General features: G+C 32.8%; 1 protein-coding gene across 2 annotated transcripts in view; it reads left to right on the forward strand.

Moving 5' to 3' along the window:
* The window catches only part of Sol1, a 718,219-nt gene that overhangs the window by 294,192 nt on the left and 401,543 nt on the right, over positions 1-22,484 (forward strand). For both annotated transcript variants that reach the window (XM_076539295.1, XM_076539296.1), the window contains exons 5-6: positions 16,507-16,663; positions 21,148-21,207. In XM_076539295.1, the coding sequence (XP_076395410.1) occupies positions 16,507-16,663; positions 21,148-21,207 (217 nt within the window). The remainder of the gene's footprint in view (positions 1-16,506; positions 16,664-21,147; positions 21,208-22,484) is intronic.

Consider the following 22,484-nt stretch of genomic DNA (forward strand, 5'->3'; position numbering starts at 1 on the left):
AAACCATAAAATTACAAAATTTGTGAACCCCTAAAATGTATTTTCGACCTCCCCAGTGTAATTGAAAATTAAAAGCCCTTCAGATTTAGTCAAATTTTGGAAACGTATACAGTTAGGATCGTTTGGTCGATCCGTCGAAAGTTTCCAAAGAGCCAGTCGCATTGTTCGAGCAGGCAAAGAAGAGAATTGGAACGAGAAGTTTCGTCGTTGGAAGTTGAAACGTTCGTTCGCGCGGCATTACTCACGAGGAACATTTAAATGTCCCTTTTTCTATTCTCGTTAGGAGGGACAAAGCGTTTAAGACCGTAAAAAGGGTGCTCCTCGCGGGTCTTCTGTAAACGGGCCACCGTCATTCACAGAGAATTTCTGCGGAAAGGACACGCAATGAATGTTTCACGTTTTCGCAATGCAGCCGCAACATGGCCGGAAATGTATCCTTCGTTCCTCTCTGATTGAACGTGCGTGCGCAATGAATTTCCTGTTAAATAATACAGAACGGATGTTGGACGATGGTTCAATCTACCTTCTCTTCCTTGCAAATGGGTCCACTTTCTGGAGGACAATTAAGGTGTTATCATTGATGGTATTCACATTCTGAAAATTTTTACATTCGCTTTGTTCGTAGGATATTTAATGTTAATATTAGTTAGTACTAATAGTTATTTGTTTATTGGTTTCATAGTAAAATTTGTTTAATATATCGATAGATGACTTTATATTAGGGGCACCGAAAAGTAATCAAAATTTCTTAGATGATTTCAAAGTTTTTCTATGAAAAATCGAAAGACTTTTTTTAAGAAGGGGGCAATTGCCTTTACGCTGGCAAAAATCGTTAGAGAGTGATGGAAATTATTTTGCTGATTTAAGATTTCTTTAATAAATAAATATTTTTTGCCAGCAAACAAAATTTTGATTACTTTTCGGTACCCCTAATAGATAATGCTATGGGTCACGTGCAAGGGTCACGTGATGTCCAGGACCTCCATTTTCTTAACCTCCCAGTAATATAATAATATAGTTATAAGTACAGTACAATAATGATATTAATAGCAATAATATTACAAACAGGTGCACAACTGAAAACATTAAAATATTGATGAACAAACATAATGCAAGTGAAGAGTATGAAGAGAAGTATTGTCACATAAACATGCAAATAAAAAGGACAAAAGAAGGAGCAATGGAAACAATCAAGAAAGGAATAAGGTGCTACGAAGGTTACGGACAAACGAAGTAAAGAAAATAAAGGAGCAGGGGAATAGCACCGCAAATGAAGTAGATAAAGGAGCAGCAGGATTATGAGGAAGAGAGGAAAAGTAAAACAAAGGGAGATAGAGCTCTCGCAGGAATCGTAAGCTGTCGAGAAGTTAAGGAACTTCGGAGGGAATCATGTTTGGAATGCGTCCTCCATCTTGCACTTCGGTGCAACGCCTTGGATTATAAATATGTGGATTTGATTATTCTTGGGAAGCTTTAAATTTTTACGTATTAATTGGTTTTAGATTGGTAGTTTTCAAATTTGTAATTTTTTATATTTGTGTGTGTTGAGGTTTTTTATTTTTTGGGTTTGTAAATCTTCAAGTTTTTAATTTTTCAAGTTTATAGTTTTTCAAGTTTATAATTTTTCAGGTTTATAGTTTTTCAAGTTTATAATTTTTCAGGTTTATAGTTTTTCAAGTTTATAATTTTTCAAGTTTATAATTTTTCAGGTTTATAATTTTCCAAGTTTATAATTTTTCAAGTTTATAATTTTTCAAGTTTATAGTTTTTCAAGTTTATAATTTTTCAAACTTGTAAATATCGTATTTTGAACTCTACAAAGTTCTAAATTTGCCAGCTCGAATTTTTCGAAGTTCTAAACTTTCCAAACTTCCCATTACTCGAGTCTCCATATCTACAAATTTCTATATTAATAATTCTATACTGCATACTTCTAATTCTTCAAATTTCTAAATTTTGATCCTCTAATTTTACCAAGCTTTAGTATAGTAATAATATAATATATTAGGTAGCCAAGATAAAAGACTTCCAGAGTTATACTGCACGTGACATTTGAGTTGCGCGCGCAACAAGGGTCACGTGACGTTCAGGACCTCCATTTTCTTGATCTCCCAGTAGTATAATAATACAGTTATAATATAGTACAGTACAATAATAATGTTACAATATAGTAAGAATATTATAATAAATTATCTCCTTATGATTCTTAGTAAATCATACTGTATATAATTTAAAAAAATTGAAATATTTAGAAAGTAACTATGTAGCGATCCATAGGTAGTTGCTATCATGTCCGTCGACTCACTTTCATTTTCCTGTTGAGATTACAATAACGTCATAGTGTATAGTAATAATATTACAGTACAGTATGGTAGTAAAGTTATAGTACATCATCGCCATATTATTATTGCAAAATTATATTGTACATAATTTTTAAAAGATAAAATATTTAAGAGGCAATTATCCTATTTTCATCTACCATCCAGCTATTGAGCAGTCGTCATGTTCGTCGAGCGACTCTCATTTTTTAGTTGAGGTTATAAAAGTGTCACAGTTTATAGCAATAGTATTATAGTACAGTGTAGTAGTAAAATTATAGTACACCTCTATATTATTGTTACAAATAATTTTTGTAAATAATTTTTAAAAGATAAAATATTTAAGAGGTCCATTGAGCAGTCGCCATGTTCGTCGTCTCACTCTCATTTTCTAGTTGAGGTTATAAAAATGTCACAGTGTATAGCAATAGTACTATAATACAGTGTAGTAGTAAAATTATAGTACACCTCTATATTATTGTTACAAATAATTTTTGTAAATAATTTTTAAAAGATAAAATATTTAATAGGTATCTAGCATCCATTGAGCAGTCGCCATGTTCGTCGACTCACTCTCATTTTCTCGAAGAATGTCCAAGGGCGTGACGTGAAATTTTATGCATCGACACACCAGCATGTAGCGACACCTCCGGCATCGCGGCGACCTGTAAAATATTCAGATGAGATCTGTCGGTCTTTCTAGAACGTTGCCGCCTGAATTTAATGTACTGTATAATACCTGCGTATCGTGAAACGTATTACGAGTGTACGATTTCGCGACAACGAGATTTTATTCTCGGCCCGGCTCTGTTCCTTTTCAGATCGGGGTTTTACCCGGCAATTTTATTCGTTCGAAGCAGTTTAGATTGGACGGTAAAATACAGAAGGGAGCAAGGTAAACACGCGTTCAGAATGGAATATACGCATAACAATTTCGAAAAGCACCGTTCGTAACTGTTACGGACATCATCGGCAAATGGAACTTCCATTAAACTTATGCTGTTGTTTTTGTATGTGGTGTACACTGGCGAAACTTTCAGACCTTTTTACATTAGGACGTCATTATTTTTATTGATGGATGACTGTTAATTATGGAGTCTTTATGTGTATATTTATATGTGTCATATGTATATGTGTATTATATGTACATTTATATGTATATTTGATACGCTTCAAGTTATACATGTATATATGTATGTGAATATGTGTATGTATATGCATATGTATATGTGTTACATGTGTATATGTATTATATGTACATTTATACATGTATGTATATGAATATGTGTATGCATATGCATATGTATGTATATGTTTGTATCATATGTATTCATGTATTATATGTACACTTATATGTATTATTTCTATGTATAACTGATACACTTCAACTTTACACATATTTTAATTCTTCGTAATTGATTAACCTAACCTAAGCTAACCTAAACGTACCTAACCTAATAGACCTAATCAACTTAATAAACCTAGTAAACTTACTGGACCGATTGAATCTAGAGAACCTAACCTAGTATAAGTGTTTCTAAGCTAGTAACCTAACCTTACCTAACCCAGTAAGTCTAATAGACCTAATAAATCTACTAGATCAGTTAATCTAACCTAACCTAAACCCACTAAACCTAATAGAGCTATTAAACTTAATACTACTAGAAAACTTACTGGAGCTATTGAATCTAGAGAACCTAACCTAGTATAAGTGTTTCTAAACTAGTAACCTAACCTTACCTAACCTTGTAAGTCTAATAGACATAATAAATCTACTAAATCAGATAACCTAACCTAACCCAAACTCACTAAACCTAATAAACCTAATAAACCTAATAAACCTAATAAACCTAATAAACCTGATAAACCTAATAAACCTGATAAACCTAATAAACCTAATGAACCTAATAAATCTAATAAACCTAATAAACCTAATAAATCTAATAAACCTAATAAACCTAACAAACCTAATAAATCTAATAAACCTAATAAACCTAATAAACCTAATAAATCTAATAAACCTAATAAATCTAATAAACCTAATAAACCTAATAAACCTAATAAACCTAATAAACCTAATAAACCTAATAAATCTAATAAATCTAATAAATCTAATAAACCTAATAAACCTAATAAACCTAACAAACTTAATAAATCTAATAAACCTAATAAACCAAATAAACCAAATAAACCAAATAAACCTAACCTAACCTAAACCTAATAATCCTCCCCGAGCATGGAATTGGCTGCAATATAAAAGGATGAAACACACTTGGAAATCATAAACGTTGACCAGGTCACGCTAGGAGATGTGAAAATTCCCTACTCGATGAAAATTTCTGTTCCTCCTACATTCCCAACTTTTTCATTCGGCGTGTCGACGAGAGACTATCGAAAACTGCGATGGCAAAGTGAACACCACACGCGATGTCGAACATTGAAAATCGACAAGAATTTTCCTTCGAGCTTGCAAATTTTTGCTATCGCGAGAACTTTCCGAAATGTTTTCGTTCGTTAGCTTAAATATCAAACTAAATAGCGCTATCCGGGTATTACGTTACGCGAATTCTGTTGGAAAGTTTCTTCGAAACAGGGGATAGAGAATATTTCAAATTAAATACACTCGACAAGTTTTTACGCTGTACTTGAAATTTTTTATTATGGGGTGTATAACTTTCTGGGAATTTTCTCGATATACGTTTTATGACTTAGGCTATGTTTACTGTGTAGATACATTATGTATGTCAGATATGTTAGGTTATGTCATGAAAGTTTTACGTACTCATGTGCTAATGTTTATGCATATGAAACTGTATCATGCTATGTGTAATTTATTTTTATATACCGAAATCCCTAGATCTCAAATTCCCTATATCCCAAAATCCATAGATCCCAGAGTCCCTAGATCCCAGAATCCCTAGATCCCAGAATCCCTAGATCCCAGAATCCCTAGATCCCAGAATCCCTAGATCCCAGAATCCCTAGATCCCAGAATCCCTAGATCCCAGAATCCCTAGATCCCAGAATCCCTAGATCCCAGAATCCCTAGATCCCAGAATCCCTAGATCCCAGAATCCCTAGATCCCAGAATCCCTAGATCCCAGAATCCCTAGATCCCAGAATCCCTAGATCCCAAAATCCCAAAATTACTATATCCCAAAGTTCCAGAATCCCTAGATCCCAAAATCCCGAAATTACCATATCCCAAAGTTCCCAGATCCCAAAATCCCTAAGTCACTAGATTCCTATATCCCAAAATCCCTAGATCATAAAAACCCTAGATTCCAAAATCCCTATATCCCAAAATTCCTATATCCCAAAATCCCTATATCCCAAAATCCCTATATCTCAAAATCCCTATATCCCAAAATCCCCATATCCCAAAATCCCCATATCCCAAAATTCCAAAATTGAAGAAATCAAAATTGAAAATTTCAAAAGTACTTTCTTTCATATATTTTGTATCTAAATATTTAACATGATCAATCGAAAATCGATTTCTGTCGAATAAACAGACACGACGACACGCTTCAGAAATGTCGGTCGTAAGTAGAGGCAAGAGGGAAAGAAGCTTAGTTACGACTTAATGCGGTCCAGCAATTAAATTCTCCATTCCCCTTTTCCGTATTTCTTTTAATCCGTCGGATGTACGTACGACACGATGAGCATCGTGCCGCTTCATGCGAAACTGGTACGTGTGTGAGACGCTTGATGTGGTCGAGCATTCGGTGGTGCACGTTGCAGATTGCAAGAAAAGTGTGTTCCGCACGCCTAAGCGCCAAGTCAACTTTGGAATATGTGTAAATCCGACTGTGGCTAGAGACTAACATCCTACATATTCCCTTACATATGCCACGTACATTGCTGCTCAAAAATATTCACTTCGGCTCCCTTCTTTAATAATAAGGTACTTTTTAAAAATATGGATGATAGGTTGCAGGTAGCATATTTGAAATTATATATAAATTATATATATTTGGAAGGAATTTTGACTTTGTTGATCTTGTGGATTGGTTAGGGGTTTATTGATTTTTATTGAACTTTTAATTTTTCAGTTTATTGATATTAAAATAATTTAATTATGAAATTATATTATTTAAGAATTTTAATAATTTTTTAAGGAATGTTGAGGTATTTCTTTATGAGTATTTTAGTTAAATATAATTTGACACCTGGAAAACTTGACAATTTAAAAATTTTTAAGCTTTATAACTGAATGGTAATTTCAAAAACTAAAATGTGTGAAGATACGAAAATTTATAATAATGAAATAAGACCTAAGAAGTTACCAACCTTGTAAGTGATTCAAAATAACATTCTCTTATTAAAAAGCATAAAATTTAATAAGTATCTTAATGCTTTTGAACCGTAGTGTACATATGTATGTGTATGTATGGCTGAGCTGAAAGCGGCCGGAAACTGGGAATTTAATACAGGAAACTGATTGCACGCCGAAAACTTCTAATCATTTTATTTCTTTCAGCAGAGAGAATTATACGAAAGAATGAAATCTTTTAATTCAGTTTCATATACCATGTACCATAACCATTTCTCATTATAAACATTCTTTTTTTATTAGCATTTAAATCTTCAGAGTTAAAACATTTTTAAGGATTTAAGGTTTCAAGGTTTTTTTGGGTATCAATTTTTCAATTTTCAATTTTCAATTTTCAATTTTCAATTTTCAATTTTCAATTTTCAATTTTCAATTTTCAATTTTCAATTTTCAATTTTCAATTCTTAATTTCCAATTCTCAATTTTCAATTCTCAATGTTCAATGTTCAATTTTCAATTTTCAATTTTCAATTTTCAATTTTCAATTTTCAGTTCTCAATTTTCCATTCTCAATTCTCAATTCTCAATTTCCAATTCTCAATTTCCAATTCTCAATTTCCAATTCTCAATTTCCAATTCTCAATTTTCAATTTTTAATTTTCAATTTTCAATTTTCAATTTTCAATTTTCAATTTTCAATTTTCAATTTTCAATTTTCAATTTTCAATCTTCAATCTTCAATCTTCAATCTTCAATCTTCAATCTTCAATCTTCAATCTTCAATTTTCAATTTTCAATTTTCAATTTTCAATTTTCAATTTTCAATTTTCAATTTTCAATTTTCAGATTTTTCAATTTCCCAAATTCTCTAAAATCTCTAAACAAGCCACCGACATCCCCTTTCATCTTGAAGCCTAAAAATGATATCCCCAAAAGTGATACATAGACGCCGAAAACAAACTTAATCAACGTTATAGCAATATCTTAACGAGACAACGGAAGAATTCGAAACGTGGCTGCAGGCAACTAGTTTCATTTCGCAAACACGGTCAGATAGGGTTGCCGTTCGTTTCGTATGTGGCGTTAATATCGTCCGTTTCGGCTTCCACCGCGCGCAGATGCTTTTTCTGACAACTACACAAGCCGTGTCCCGACAACCGTGAAATTTCCAACCGATGAAAATTTCAGTTATCGCGCGTCCAACCTTCCCTCCGAGTTTTGATGCCCTCTTCACCCTCTGAATTTCTGGTTAACTCGTTGTGATGGAGGTTGCGAGCAACCGTTTGCGAAACTGCGCCGGTCGAAGTACTTGCTCGTTAGGTTAGGTTAGCTCGCTGAGCTCCACGGGAATTTCTCGTGACCAACTGTTTTCTAATTCATAATTTTTCCATCGACTTTTTCTGTTAATCCGTTTCGATCGATGCCAGTCACTTTTCGACGGGAAAGTTTAGCCGGGATAATTCGTCAAAGGGAATTGTGAATTGTTTATTTATGGCGAAAGTATTTTGTGGTATTTACATTTAATCTTTAGACTTGATACTTGATTGTCGGATAAAAATTTTGATCTTCGTTAGAAAGTTTGATATGTGGTTGCGTAGGGTTTGTGTCATAAGTTAGGTTATGTTTCGTTTGCTGTATGTTATTTAACGCTTTTAAGAAGCTGCATCAAGCTTATTACATTTGTTAATTATATTAAGTGATTTACATATTTAACTTGATATTTATTAATACACCTAATTATATTTAACATGATAACACATGTATAGGTTAGGTTCCCTATTCAATCTACGAACAAAATAATACAAAAGAAAATAGAACAAGACATAGTAACAAAAGATAAACTAACGATTAGAGGCATATCAAGTTTGATACTAATTATTTTATTACCCCACTATCTGACATACGCAGTAAAAATTTCTTTCCTCATGTCGTACCCCTAATCGTTCCGAACACGCGAAATTTTATATGTTTCCATATCTAAAACACTGAAATAGCTTTCACCATGCAACGCGAAATTTTATTCTTTCTTTACAACTGCACGCCCTCGATGTTCCTCCGTAATTCTACCGCTACACGAAAAGGAGTTTCCAAGCTTTTCTTTGTTTTTTCGACCTTGACTTCTAAGTCCCTGTTGGGCAAGCGCATTTTTATGGCACTGCACTCCGGATGTCCGCCATTATGTGTCCGCACACGTACCATTTTCTTGTAAAAAATACGCTTCGCACTTGCACACATACACCGGTGAGGTACAAAGTTAATGTTACTAGGAATTTTCGAGGGAAGGCTACTTTTTTTCGATTAACTTGTGAATTTATTTTAGGTTGTACCAATTACTGTTTGTTAGAAACTTAACGCTAAATATTTCAGGTTAAAATAATTTTGTTTGTGGTATCTTGAAGTAGTAGACTGTTACATGAATGTGTACTTGAAGTTTGATAAAAGTAACTTCATAAGCATTTTGTATTTGGTTAGAATACAAAATGGCTCACGATCAGTTGGGATACATTGTCGGAATTCAAGATGGCTGACGATCAGTTACAACAAATGATTAATTTAAAAAATGGCTGCTGATCAGTTACAATAAATGAGCAACATATAAAATAACTACTGGTCTGTTACAACAAATGATTAATATATAAAATGGCTGCTGATCAGTTTCAATAAATGGACAACATATAAAATGGCTGACAATCAGTTACAACAAATGATTAGTTTATAAAATTGCTGTTGATCAGTTACAATAAATGGGCAACGTATAAAACGACTACTGGTCAGTTACAACAAATGATTAATATATAAAATGGCTGCTGATCAGTTTCAATAAATGGACAACATATAAAATGGCTGACAATCAGTTACAACAAATGATTAATATATAAAATGGCTGCTGATCAGTTACAATAAATGGGCAACATTTAAAATGGCTGCTAGTCAGTTAAATCAAATGGAAAATAAATAAAATCATTATTGATCAGTTACAATAAATGATCAACATGTAAAATGACTACTAGTCAGTTACAATAAATGATTAATATATAAAATGGCTGCTGATCAGTTACAATAAATGGGCAACATATAAAATGGCTGCTAGTCAGTTAAATCAAATGGACAATAAATAAAATCATTATTGATTAGTTACAATAAATGGTCAACATATAAAATGACTACTAGTCAGTTACAATAAATGATTAATATATAAAATGGCTGCTGATCAGTTACAATAAATGGGCAACATATAAAATGGCTGCTAGTCAGTTAAATCAAATGGAAAATAAATAAAATCATTATTGATTAGTTACAATAAATGGTCAACATATAAAATGACTGCTGAGCAGTTACAATAAATGGTTACAGTACATAATGTTTGATCGTCACTTACAGAAAATGGTCACAGAACAAAATGACTGACAGTCAGTTACAGAAAATGGTCAGAATACAAAATAGCTGTCGATCACTTATGAAAAATGCTCGTAGTACAAAATAGCAATCGCTCAGTTACAGCAAATGGTTCCACAAAGTGATGATAATACAAAATAGTTGATGATCACTTATGTAAAATGTTTACAGTACAAAATAGCTAGTGGTCAGTTACAGAAAATGGTCTGAATACAAAATAGCTGTCGATCACTTATGAAAAATGCTCGTAGTACAAAATAGCTATCGCTCAGTTACAGCAAATGGTTCTACAAAATGATGCTGATACAAAATAGTTGATGATCACTTATGTAAAATGTTTACAGTACAAAATAGCTAGTGGTCAGTTACAGAAAATGGTCAGAATACAAAATAGCTGTCAATCACTTATGAAAAATGCTCACAGTACAAAATAGCCATCGCTCAGTTACAGTAAATGGTCCTCCAAAATGATAATAATATAAAACGGTTGATGATTACCTATGTAAAATGCTCACAGTACAAAATGGCTAGTGGTTAGTTATAGCACGTGGTCATAACACAAAATGGCTGACGATCACTTATGAAAAATGCTCACACTACAAAATCGCTAGCGCTCAGTTACAGCAAATGGTCATAGAAGTTGGCTTTAACATCTATATCAAGTTTCCATGAAAACTTCTGCTACACCATTTCCCTAAAAATAATGATCAGTATAAACCTTCATACAAAAAACGTTGCACACAATGCAATATACTAAATACAGTCCACATGTAAATCTTCACTTAACCAATATAAAATTTGTAGAATAACTAAATTGACTAATATTTGAATGTATGAACTTAATGAAAATAGTGTATTTAAGGTAAAATATACAGTGTTTAATCATGAAACTATTTCAGTGAATTTTGGAGGGTTTAGAACTATCTAAACCGTGGGAAGTTTAGTATCGTAAGACGATAAGGAAAGGGGATAGCAAGATGTCTGCGGCCATGTTCGTCGCCACATGACGAACCGCAGCTACTTATCTTGACAAATGGCGATTATCTGCTTTAGGAACGGTTGACTGACGTAATCAGCCCGTAACATAATGACACGTCAACACCTAAATACCCGACAGAATCTAATCGGTCGATCTGCACTCGTGCCGATGCGAATTTGATCTAATTATTCCCTTGTGTAATTGAGATTAACGAAAATGGCTGATCTAACGCGGCGATTGCGCGGGTAATTCGAATCAATAATTGAACCGATCTTCCAATTACAGCTGCCATCAATTTCTTATTCGGACGGGATTAGATGTTGCATAATTTATTGATATTACCTTGTTGCATATAGAATACCTTTGAAAATATCTGCTGTGCGAGAACATAAAATGTCTGCTGCTTGTACAAAATGTCTGCCGTTTGGGAATATAAAATGTCTACCGTTTGGGAATATGAAATGTCTGCAGCGAGTGGAAATATAAAATATCTGCTGTGTGGAAATATAGAATGCAATTTACAAGTATTATGTGTCAGTTTGGAAGTAGTTTACGGTTTAAAAATACAAAATGTCTGCAATTTGAAAACGTAGTGATCGACACCATATAGAGATATAAAATTTCTGCTATATAAACACATGAAAGAATTCTAAATTAAAATAGAAAATGGCTGCAATTAAAAATTATGAAAAACTCCTAATTTAAAATAGCAAATTTCTGCAATTTAAAAAAATGAAAATCTATTATCTTAAAGTATAAAATGTCTGCAATTTAGAAATACGAAAAACTTCTAATTTAAAATAGGAAATTTCTGCAATTTAAAAAAATGAAAATCTACTAACTTGAAATATAAAATGTCTGCAATTTAGAAATATGAAAATCTACTGATTTAAAATGGCAAATGTCTGCGACTTAAAAAACTAAAAATCTACTAATTTAAAATAGAAAATGTCTGCAACTTAAAAAACTAAAAATTTACGAATATAAAATAAAAAATTTCTGCAATTTAAAAATGTGAAAATCTCCTAATTTAAAATATGAAACGTCAGCAACTTAAAAAACTAAAAATCTACGAATTAAAAATAAAAAATTTCGGCAATTTAAAAATGTGAAAATCTACAAATTTAAAATATAAAACGTCAGCAACTTAAAAAGATAAAAATCTACGAATTTAAAATAAAAAATTTCTGCAATTTAAAAAAATGAAAATCTACTACCTTAAAATATGAAATATCTGCAATTTAAAAAAATAAAAATCTACTAATTTAAAAAATAAAATATCTACACACTACATAAAAATACAAAATGGCCATCTCTCTAAAATAAAAATATTACCTCCAACTACAAATTATGAATCCAAATTTTGAAATATAGATACCATTAATATAAATGAATGTATATAACGAAATTGACACACTTTGAAGATTGAGTTATATATACATCAAATTTTGTTGCAAAAAAATTCTACGAATCGTGGTAGACAGTTTTTTTCAGCGAAGGAACAGTGAAACTGACCCAGTGCTGCGAGGAAAGTTTCAATTTACATGCAAATTAAGCAAAAAAGTAATTTAACCTTCTACTTTTTGCATTCAATTAATTCTTGTTTTGCAGGACTTTTCTGTGTTGATGACAATGGTGTCATTAACTATTGAAATGGTTCGAGGGTTGTTTCAATTTTGATAATCTGTTTGTGATGTTTTTCATTCCTTGTTCTCCAAACATTCCTTTCTGTACTGAAAACAGTCGATCAAGGTATTTGGATAATTTGGTATTTAGGGATTTAGTGATTTGGGGATGTAGGTATTTGGACATTTTGAAATTTAGGGATTTTGTAATTTGGGGATGTGGGTATTTGGATAAGTTGGGATTTTGGAACGTGGAAATTTGGGGATAAGGGTATTTGGATAATTTGGAATTTGGGGATGTGGAAATTTGGGGATAAGGGTATTTGGATAATTTGGAATTTGGGGATTTGGAAATTTGGGGATAAGGGTACTTGGATAATTTGGAATTTGGGGATGTGGAAATTTGGGGATAAGGGTACTTGGATAATTTGGAATTTGGGGATGTGGAAATTGGGGGATAAGGGTATTTGGATAATTTGGAATTTGGGGATGTGGAAATTTGGGGATAAGGGTATTTGGATAATTTGGAATTTGGGGATTTGGAAATTTGGGGATATGGGTATTTGGATAATTTAGAATTCGGAGATCTAGTAATTTGGACATCTTGGGATTTGGGGATGTGGAAATTTGGGGAAATGGGTATTTGGACATCTTGGGATTTGGAGATGTGGAAATTTGGGAGAATAGGTATTTGGACACCTTGGGATTTGGGGACGTGGAAATTTGGGGGAATAGGTAATTGGACATCTTGGGATTTGGAGATGTGGAAATTTGGGGATATTGGTATTTGGATAATTTGGAATTTGAGGACCTAGTAATTTGGGGATATGGATATTAGTACATCTTGAGATTTGATATTCCAGTAATTTGAGACCACAGGCACTCTACATCTCACAATTCAAAAATTTTCAGAATTTAAAAATTCATCCAATTAAAAACCTTGAACCTACCAAACCAAAAAAACTTTAAAACTTGCAAATTTAAATTTGAAGGTATAAAACCTTGAACGTTCCTCAATTTAATAATCCGTGAATTTGAAAATATAAAAGACGCTAAAACTTTGAAACCTACAGCCCTGAAAACTTGAAAGGTTCTTTTCAAACACCTCCATTAAAACATTATCAGCGACTCCAGAGTCTCCAGCACGGTGTTTATCAGAGAAAATGAAGAGATTTTAATAACTCTAATTAGAGAAAAGACGCGTCGGAATTTGGAAAGCTTTTCTCGCTCTGTTCCGGTTGAAATGAATTTTAAACGTTGCGCGTCGAGTTTCAGGGATTCCAAAATTTCTAATGCGCCTGGAAAATATCCGGCAAGTTCCTTCGGGAATTGGGCAAACTTTCAAGCGCCGGTACATTTCGTTGTTATGTATTACCGTCTCTAGCACGATATAATGTTCAGATATTTGGCGGATAAGTTAATGCCGGACTACGGAAAACTGTAATGAAATTATTCGGTATTAATCGTCAGGAGAGTTTCATTGTATCCACTCAAACTACGCTAATTCGTCCGGTTATGATCCGTGAACTCTTATATGGTATTCTAAATATTTGTATGAATTTAATTACTGAAATTTTGCTGACGAACTGTTTTATACAAACGAACAGCTAATTTCAAAATTATGGACCTAATTTTAGGATTCTATGCTAAAGGACTTTAGGTCGCTAGGACTCTATGATGTAAATCAGGTATCACTTTTTTTAACTCTTTGCACTTCTCAATTTACTTCATTTAACTACTCTTTAATACATTAGGTCGAATCATAAGTAACTTCCGATGCAGCTAAATAGATTTTATTGTGTGTATGGTGAGATTATGAAGGTATAAGTCACCACGAGTTGTTGAAGTCAAATTTAACGATTACTGCGGATAAATACATTCAGCAATTGCAAAGAGTGCAAGAGAAACTCCTAGAAATGCGCCCTGCACTCGTCAATCGCAGAAATGTCATTCTTTTACACGACAACGTGCGACCGCATACAGCAAGGGTAACTCAAGAAAAAATTCTTGAGCTTGGATGGTCTGTTTTACCACGTCCACCTTACTTCTCAGATCTTGCCCCGACAGACTACCACCTTTTCTGTTCCTTACAAAACTTTTTAAATGGAAAAACCTTCAATTCTGAAGAGCAAGTCAGGCAGGCTGTTGAAAGCTTCTTCCAGTCTGAACCAACCACATTTTACAAGGAAGGAATTGATAAACTACCAGGAAAATGGGAGAAGGTTATAGAAAATAGTGGTGAATATATAATAAAATAATATAATTTTGTTGTTTAATGAGGACGAAATAAATGTCTGATAAAAAAACGGAAGTTACTTATGACTCGACCTAATACACAAAATAGGTCAAAGGGATGCTCAATAGAATGTATTGCAACAGGGTGTAGTATGTGAGAAATTTAGTTAAATACATATTTAACTTGCAAGACATCTGAGTTCTTACTTATTCAAGTCCTGTTAAGATACTTCAAAAGTCAGCTACCATTAGGTACTGTTATTTGGGCCTACAATTGGGTACTGTATTTGTAGTAGCTTGACAAGTATATCTTTAGCAAAATTCATAACTTGGATGAGTACTATGATATTCTATATTAAGATTAGTTAGGTATCACCTTAGAAGCTGTCACAAATTATATATATTGTTCTTGCTGTGGTTTCTTCAGGATTTGTTGAGGATATTCCACAATCAGTCAGTTAGGTATCATTTTTGTAGATATCAAAATTTATATATTATACTTGCTGTGGTTTTTTGAGAGTTTGTTGAGGATATTCCACATTAAGGTTAGTTAGACATCATCTTCGTAGGTGTCACAATTTATGTATATTATACTTTATGTAGTTTCTTGAGGATTTGTTGAAGATATTCTATAATCAGCCAGTTAGATATCATCTCTGTAGGTGTCATAATTTATAAATTATACTCTATGTGGTTTCTTAAGTGTTTGTTGAAGAAATTCTACAATGAGTCAGTTAGACATCATCTTTGTAGGTGTTACAATTTATATAGTATACTTTATGTGGTTTGTAGACAATTTGTTAAGGAAATTCTACAATGAGGCAGTTAGACAGCATCTCTATAGGTGTCACAGATTATATATTGTATTTTATATTGTTCTTTTGTGGTTTTGTTGAAGAAATTCTATAATCAGCCAGTTAGACATCATCTCTATAGCTGTCACAATTAATATATTGTACTTTATGTTGCTTTTTTATGGTTTTGTTAAAGAAATTCTATAAACAACCAGTTAGACAGCATCTCTATAAGTGTCACAACTTATATATTATACTTTATGTTGTTTTTTTGAGGTCTCGTTAAAGAAATTCTATAAGCAGCCAGTTAGACATCATCTCTATAGCTGTCACAATTAATATATTGTACTTTATGTTGCTTTTTTATGGTCTTGTTAAAGAAATTCTATAAGCAGCCAGTTAGACATCATCTCTATAGCTGTCACAATTAATATATTGTACTTTATGTTGTTCTTTTGTGGTTTTGTTAAAGAAATTCTATAAGCAGCCAGTTAGACATCATCTCTATAGCTGTCACAATTTATATATTATACTTTATGTTGTTCTTTTGTGGTTTTGTTAAAGAAATTCTATAATCAGCCAGTTAGACATCATCTCTATAGCTGTCACAATTTATATATTGTACTTTATGTTGTTTTTTTATATTTTTGTTAAAGAAGTTCTATAATCAGCCAGTTAGACATCATCTTCGTAGGTGTTCCAATTTATATATTGTACTTTATGTGGTTTCTCGAGGATGATAAGTTGAACAGCTACGTCACAGTAGCTGACCCCGTAAGGTTACATTTGGCCACAAAATGGCGAGCGATTAGAGAAATGGGTAAAATGTGGTAAGTAACGAACGTGATGTCACGTAACCGTTTATCATCCCTTTCTGTTCCAGGATTGTTCGAGACGGACGGTGTGCTCGTTTCTGGCACGATGTGCGACCTCGAGTTTGTCAGTTCACAGTCAAAACGGCAATACGGACGCTTCTACTCGCCACGGTACCCGTCCTCCTACCCAAAGAACATCCGGTGCTCGTACCTCTTCCGGGCAAGGTAACTACGCTGACCTACTATCAAACTCGCAAACTGATCCCGACATAATCCATATATAATGCATCTCGAGGCCAATCTCAAGGCCCCCTATATATCTAACGTTCCCGCGGATTTAACGGCTACGATCCGTAATCTGGATGCAGGTTAATTAACACCTGATCACGGACCTTCGTGTGATCATTTTGTGGAGTGGAGTTGGGTGAAATGAGCAAGTGGTTTCAGATAGAAGTTGGCGGAAGGTCTCAATTTTTTAGTATACTTTTTTAGAACTATTGGGGGAAGATTATTAATAGAGTATTTTGAAATTTTTTTGTAATTTTGAAATTTTACATTTTGAAATTTTTTTTAAGAAAAATCGTGTAATATTGCAAACTTGCAGTTGGAGAAATTAGTTGTATAATCGAGTTGGGTGAACAAAATGAGCAATTGAAGATTTCAGATAGAAGTCGATAGAATGTCTTAATTTTTCTGTATACTTTTTTAGAAATAATAGTGGAAGATTATTAATAGACTACTTTGAAATTTTTTGTAATTTTGAAATTTTGTATTTTGTAATTTTTTTCAAAGGAAATCCTGTAATACTGCAAACTTGCATTTAGAGGAATTAGGGTAATTGTACTTACTGAAGGACATATTTTAAATTATCTCACGTGCCATCATACCTGTTATAGACACAAATGAGTATGCTATTAATTTATTTATTTTCCCAAACAAAAATACTACAAAGTACCATTATAAATTTCATATAAATCAAATAACAAAGTCTCCGACACCTCTCAAGGTATCAAAAGAAAAACCATATGAAATATTTGATAAATGTACTACACTGAAAATGTGAGGTATTGTGAAGAAAGTAGTATGACACCGTTATTGATCAGACAGTGCGCGCAACCAGTATTTTCACCCTCGTTTTCAGCTTCAGTTTTAATAATCCTTTCCTATGAAGAATGCTCATTATAATATCATAAATAATGTTTGATATTTATCGTGATAAATTTATTCCCATATAGAATTCTGAAACGTTATATTATTCACACGTTTTCTGCCGCAGTGAGTACGGATGTAGCAAGACTTTAGTAAGAATTATTAACACGTTAAATACTGCTGTGAAAATGGCGACTGTGATTACTATCCAAAATATAATGAATTTTGTACTTGATGAATTAATGTGAAATCATAGTTGAACCAACAGAATAATTTACTATAGCGGTGTTTTATAATAGAATAATAGAATACACTTTATTATTCATAGTTATGGTTAATAGAATGATTTATTGAACTTGACAATATTTATTTTCAAACTTGATCACTGAAATTTTGTTTATAATTCAACAGATAATTTAGTAATATGGAAATAGTAAAATTTTGTATTTGTGAAGTTTTATAGTTTTATGTAAATATTTATTATTTATATAGGGTGTCTTAGAATTAGTGTAGGTCCCTGAAATGGGGGGTAGCTGACGTGATTCTGAATAAAATTTCCCTTTGCAGAAATGGGATTTGAAGCTCCGTTTTTGAATTATTAAGGAAAAACGCGGACCAATCAGAGCGCGAAGATTACGCGCGCTCAGCCACTATGCGGAGCTGTCTCGCGCCGGCGCACGCCCTCGCGCTCTGATTGGTCCGCGTTTTTCGTTAATAATTCAAAAACGGAGCTTCAGATCCCATTTTTGCAAAGGGAAATCTTATTCAGAATCACGTCAGCTACCTCCCATTTCAGGGACTTACACTAATTGTGAATAACCCTGTATACGTATACGTTCATACATCTCCTTCAAACCACACAACATATTTTCATTTCATAGAAAATCCTGTGGTCTTCAAAGCTAACGCACCTGTTAACATACAACCACCAAACAGTTAAAATACAATCACCAAACAGTTAAAATACAACCTCCAAACAATTAAATACAAATAAAGTTCTATAAACGTTTACTCCGTCATTTTAATTTCGCGTTCTCCTTCTACAAAATTATTCCAATGCACATACTTAATAATTGCACAAAATTTAAAGAAAACTGGAGTTCCCAACGTGAGCTTCGTAAGACGCGATTAATGGCGGCGCGTTTACATGGAACGTAGCAATCGGTTGAAATCACAGCCGGATCCAGTAATTTCGGAATGTCGTTTGTACGCAGTGAATTTAACCGCGGTGTCGAGCCAGTATGCAGATATGATTTCCGTAGTATTGTGGCTTCCGCTTAATTGCAGTAATTGTATCAAAGTAGCGTTTGCAGTTCGCTATGCCTAACAGTCGTGTCAGGGCAACAGCGCACCGTGCATAACTATAAACCTGACGGATGCGCTGTTACAAGCGTGCACAATCCGCTCCCGTGGATTTATGAATGTCATTACATCAACGCCGCAAATTGCGCACTGATACTCGCCGTATCGATAATCGACGAGTCTCTTGTCGTTCGTAGAAGTCGCAGCGTATCCATCGATTATCTTCCGATGATTGTCCATCATTGTCCGTACAAATCACTGCGGGACGAAGGAAAGGGAAATAGATTCGAAATTGGTGAGGTCGGACGCGGGATTTGTGTAACGGGCAGGTAGGAAGATGTAGTGACATGTTTTATGTAGGGACATATAAGAGTTTGCTTTTTCTTTGAGATAATAAGGTGTGGAAAAAGATAATTCATATGCAAGAATTATTTTATATTGTCAGGGATATAGAAAATTTATTTATGTGGAAAAGTATGAGTGATATGGAAGAATTATTTAATGTCGTAACAATTAAGAAATTTATGAAATATGAAAATTTTGAAGAATTTGAGAAATTTGGGAAATTTACAAATTTTGAAAAAATTTCAAATCTTGACAAATTTTATAATCTAAGGAAATTTTAGAAATTTACAAACTCAAAAATTTGAGAAATTTGAGAAGTGAGAGAAATTTAAGAAATTTGAGAAATTTGAGAAATTTGAGAAACTTACAAATTTTGAAGAAATTTCAAATCTTGACAAATTTTATAATCTAAGGAAATTTGAGAAATTTACAAATTCTAAAGAATTTGAGAAATTTGAGAATTGAGAGAAATTTAAAAAATTTGAGAAATTTGAGAAATTTACGAATTTTGAAGAAATTTCAAATCTTGACAAATTTTATAATCTAAGGAAATTTGAGAAATTTACAAATTCTAAAGAATTTGAGAAATTTGAGAACTGAGAGAATTTTAAGAAATTTGAGAAATTTGAGAAACTTACAAATTTTGAGGAAATTTCAAATCTTGACAAATTTTATAATCCAAGGAAATTTGAGAAATTTACAAATTCTGAAAAATTTGAGAAATTTGAGAACTGAGAGAATTTTAAGAAATTGGAGAAATTTGAGAAATTCACAGATTTTGAAAAAATTTCAAATCTTGACAAATTTTATAATCCAAGGAAATTTGAGAAATTTACAAATTCTGAAAAATTTGAGAAATTTGAGAACTGAGAGAATTTTAAGAAATTGGAGAAATTTGAGAAATTCACAGATTTTGAAAAAATTTCAAATCTTGACAAATTTTATAATCTAAGGAAATTTGAGAAATTTACAAATTCTAAAGAATTTGAGAAATTTGAGAATTGAGAGAATTTGAAGAAATTTGAGAAATTTGAGAAATTCACAGATTTTGAAAAAATTTCAAATCTTGACAAATTTTATAATCTAAGGAAATTTGAGAAATTTACAAATTCTAAAGAATTTGAGAAATTTGAGAATTGAGAGAAATTTAAAAAATTTGAGAAATTTGAGAAATTTGAGAAACTTGAGAATTTTGGAAAATTTGACAAATTTAAGAAATTTGAGAAACTTGAGAATTTGAAAAATTTGAGAAATTAAGAAAACTTACAAAATTCCTAAAATGTAAAAAAATTAAGAAAATCCCTAAAACTAAAAAATTCGTAAAAATCACGTCACCAACAATAAAAAATATTCCACCTAACGTAACCACATAAATATCATCCCAGATCAAAATTTCAACAATCAAAGAACAACGAAATAAATGAAAAATTCTGCGTGTAACAAGCATCGTTTTCAATATTAAGCGACATTTCGTTGATCGAATAAATCCATAGATACAGTAGCATCAATAATTTATTCTAAATGAAAATATTCCTCGGGAGTTTTCTGGTATTGAAGTTAAAATCGATTCGTGCTCGTCAACATCCGTCTGCTCTTTGTGAAAAATAAATGAACGAGAATATTGACGATACGTCTACCCAGAACTTGTAATATCTCTGCATTTACAGTGGAAGTACCTCAATATTGTATCTCCTCCTGTGGTTCTACATTTCGACGGATAATTTTGTTCATTTTTATCAAGTATTTCTTGCGATTTTTTTAACGAACTTTGCGGGAAGTTAAATTAAAAAGGATCTCATTGGAAATGGTAATTTCTCGGTTCGTTGTTTGAGTAATTTTTCATTTGCATACTCAATACTAATATAAAAACTGATTTAAAAACAGTCGCTTAAGAGTTATTTATCTTGTTTCAGATTAAAGGAGAGGATTCGTTTATTTTTCGAGGAGATTTCGCTGCAGAAGGGAGACCTTAGGTGAGTTCTCGTATCACTTATTAACTTTTTCATATATCAAAGTAACATAAATTACATTTTGCGTTTCTACAAATTTCTTCAAGCTTCGCAAAATTTTACAGTGCAATATTTACACGATAAATACATATATTTTAATAAAATTTATATCAAAGTAACATAAATTGCATTTTGCGTTTCTACAAATTTTTTAAGCTTCACAAAATTTTACAGTGCAATATTTACACAATAAATACATATACTTTAATAAAATTTGCGATTTTGAAATGGTGAAACAAGTCAGAAAATCTTGAAAAATTTCCAAATTTCATAGAATTGCTTCGAATGCTTTTACGTGCACCCCTAATAAGATTACAGAGGAAAAAAGGAACAGAAATAATCCGTTTTGTCATTCGAACGCGAGTCGATAATTTAAAAATCGTGTTTCCGCCGGGACAGCCGAAGGCCATAACCTGTCCGAGCCCCGCTACGGCTTTAAAATTCAGAGCCTTATAAATGATTTACAAATTTTTCCCCCGTCTCGAAGTCGATAGATTCGTAAAAGCGACCCAACGAACGAGGGAAAAGGTTGCTCGCATATTCCGTGCAGAAATCGAGTTCCGTAAGTTTTTAAAGCGGGCGAGGATTTAACGTGAAGGATCAAAAGTCGTGAATTGGTGGGGACTTGTCTCGAAACGGTAAAGGAGCCATCATTATACGAGAACTACGGTATCGTCGATTTATGGACGACGAAGCTTAGAAATCCGCGTCTCGTCGCGTCACAAAACACGCCTGACAAAATCCATCGGCGTCCGCTGAGATTCGTGAAATTTCTTCCGTGTGAAGCTCGTTAGATTTCTCGCCTCAATAAACACGACGGTCATCCGGCCTCGAAACGGAAACGAGAGTTGAAAAGTTTGAAGAACGTTCGCACTTTCATGAATCGTATGTGCAAAAGAATAAAGTGTGGATTCTTATTTAATATGAAGTATAATGCAGCTTAAATAAGGTTAAAAGATTGATACTGTTATTTATTTAAACATATTTTAGTAAGAAAGAAGTTTTGGAACAGATACAATAATAGTGAGGTGGTTAATAAGTAATATGGCGGCGGGAGTAGGAAAAGCGTACTGCGCATGCGCCGTAGTCCACCGCGCCCTTCAAGCTATCTAATCAACTCACTCGTTATTTATCTGTACTTTTATATTGTAATTACGAGGGATATTAACTGCATATCATTCGTAGTTTCTTTCTTCTCAATTTCTATATAAGAAGCTATATATTTCAACAAGTAAGAAGTC

The sequence above is a fragment of the Megachile rotundata genome, chromosome 13, assembly GCF_050947335.1.
Source record: "Megachile rotundata isolate GNS110a chromosome 13, iyMegRotu1, whole genome shotgun sequence".
Lineage (NCBI taxonomy): Eukaryota > Metazoa > Arthropoda > Insecta > Hymenoptera > Megachilidae > Megachile > Megachile rotundata.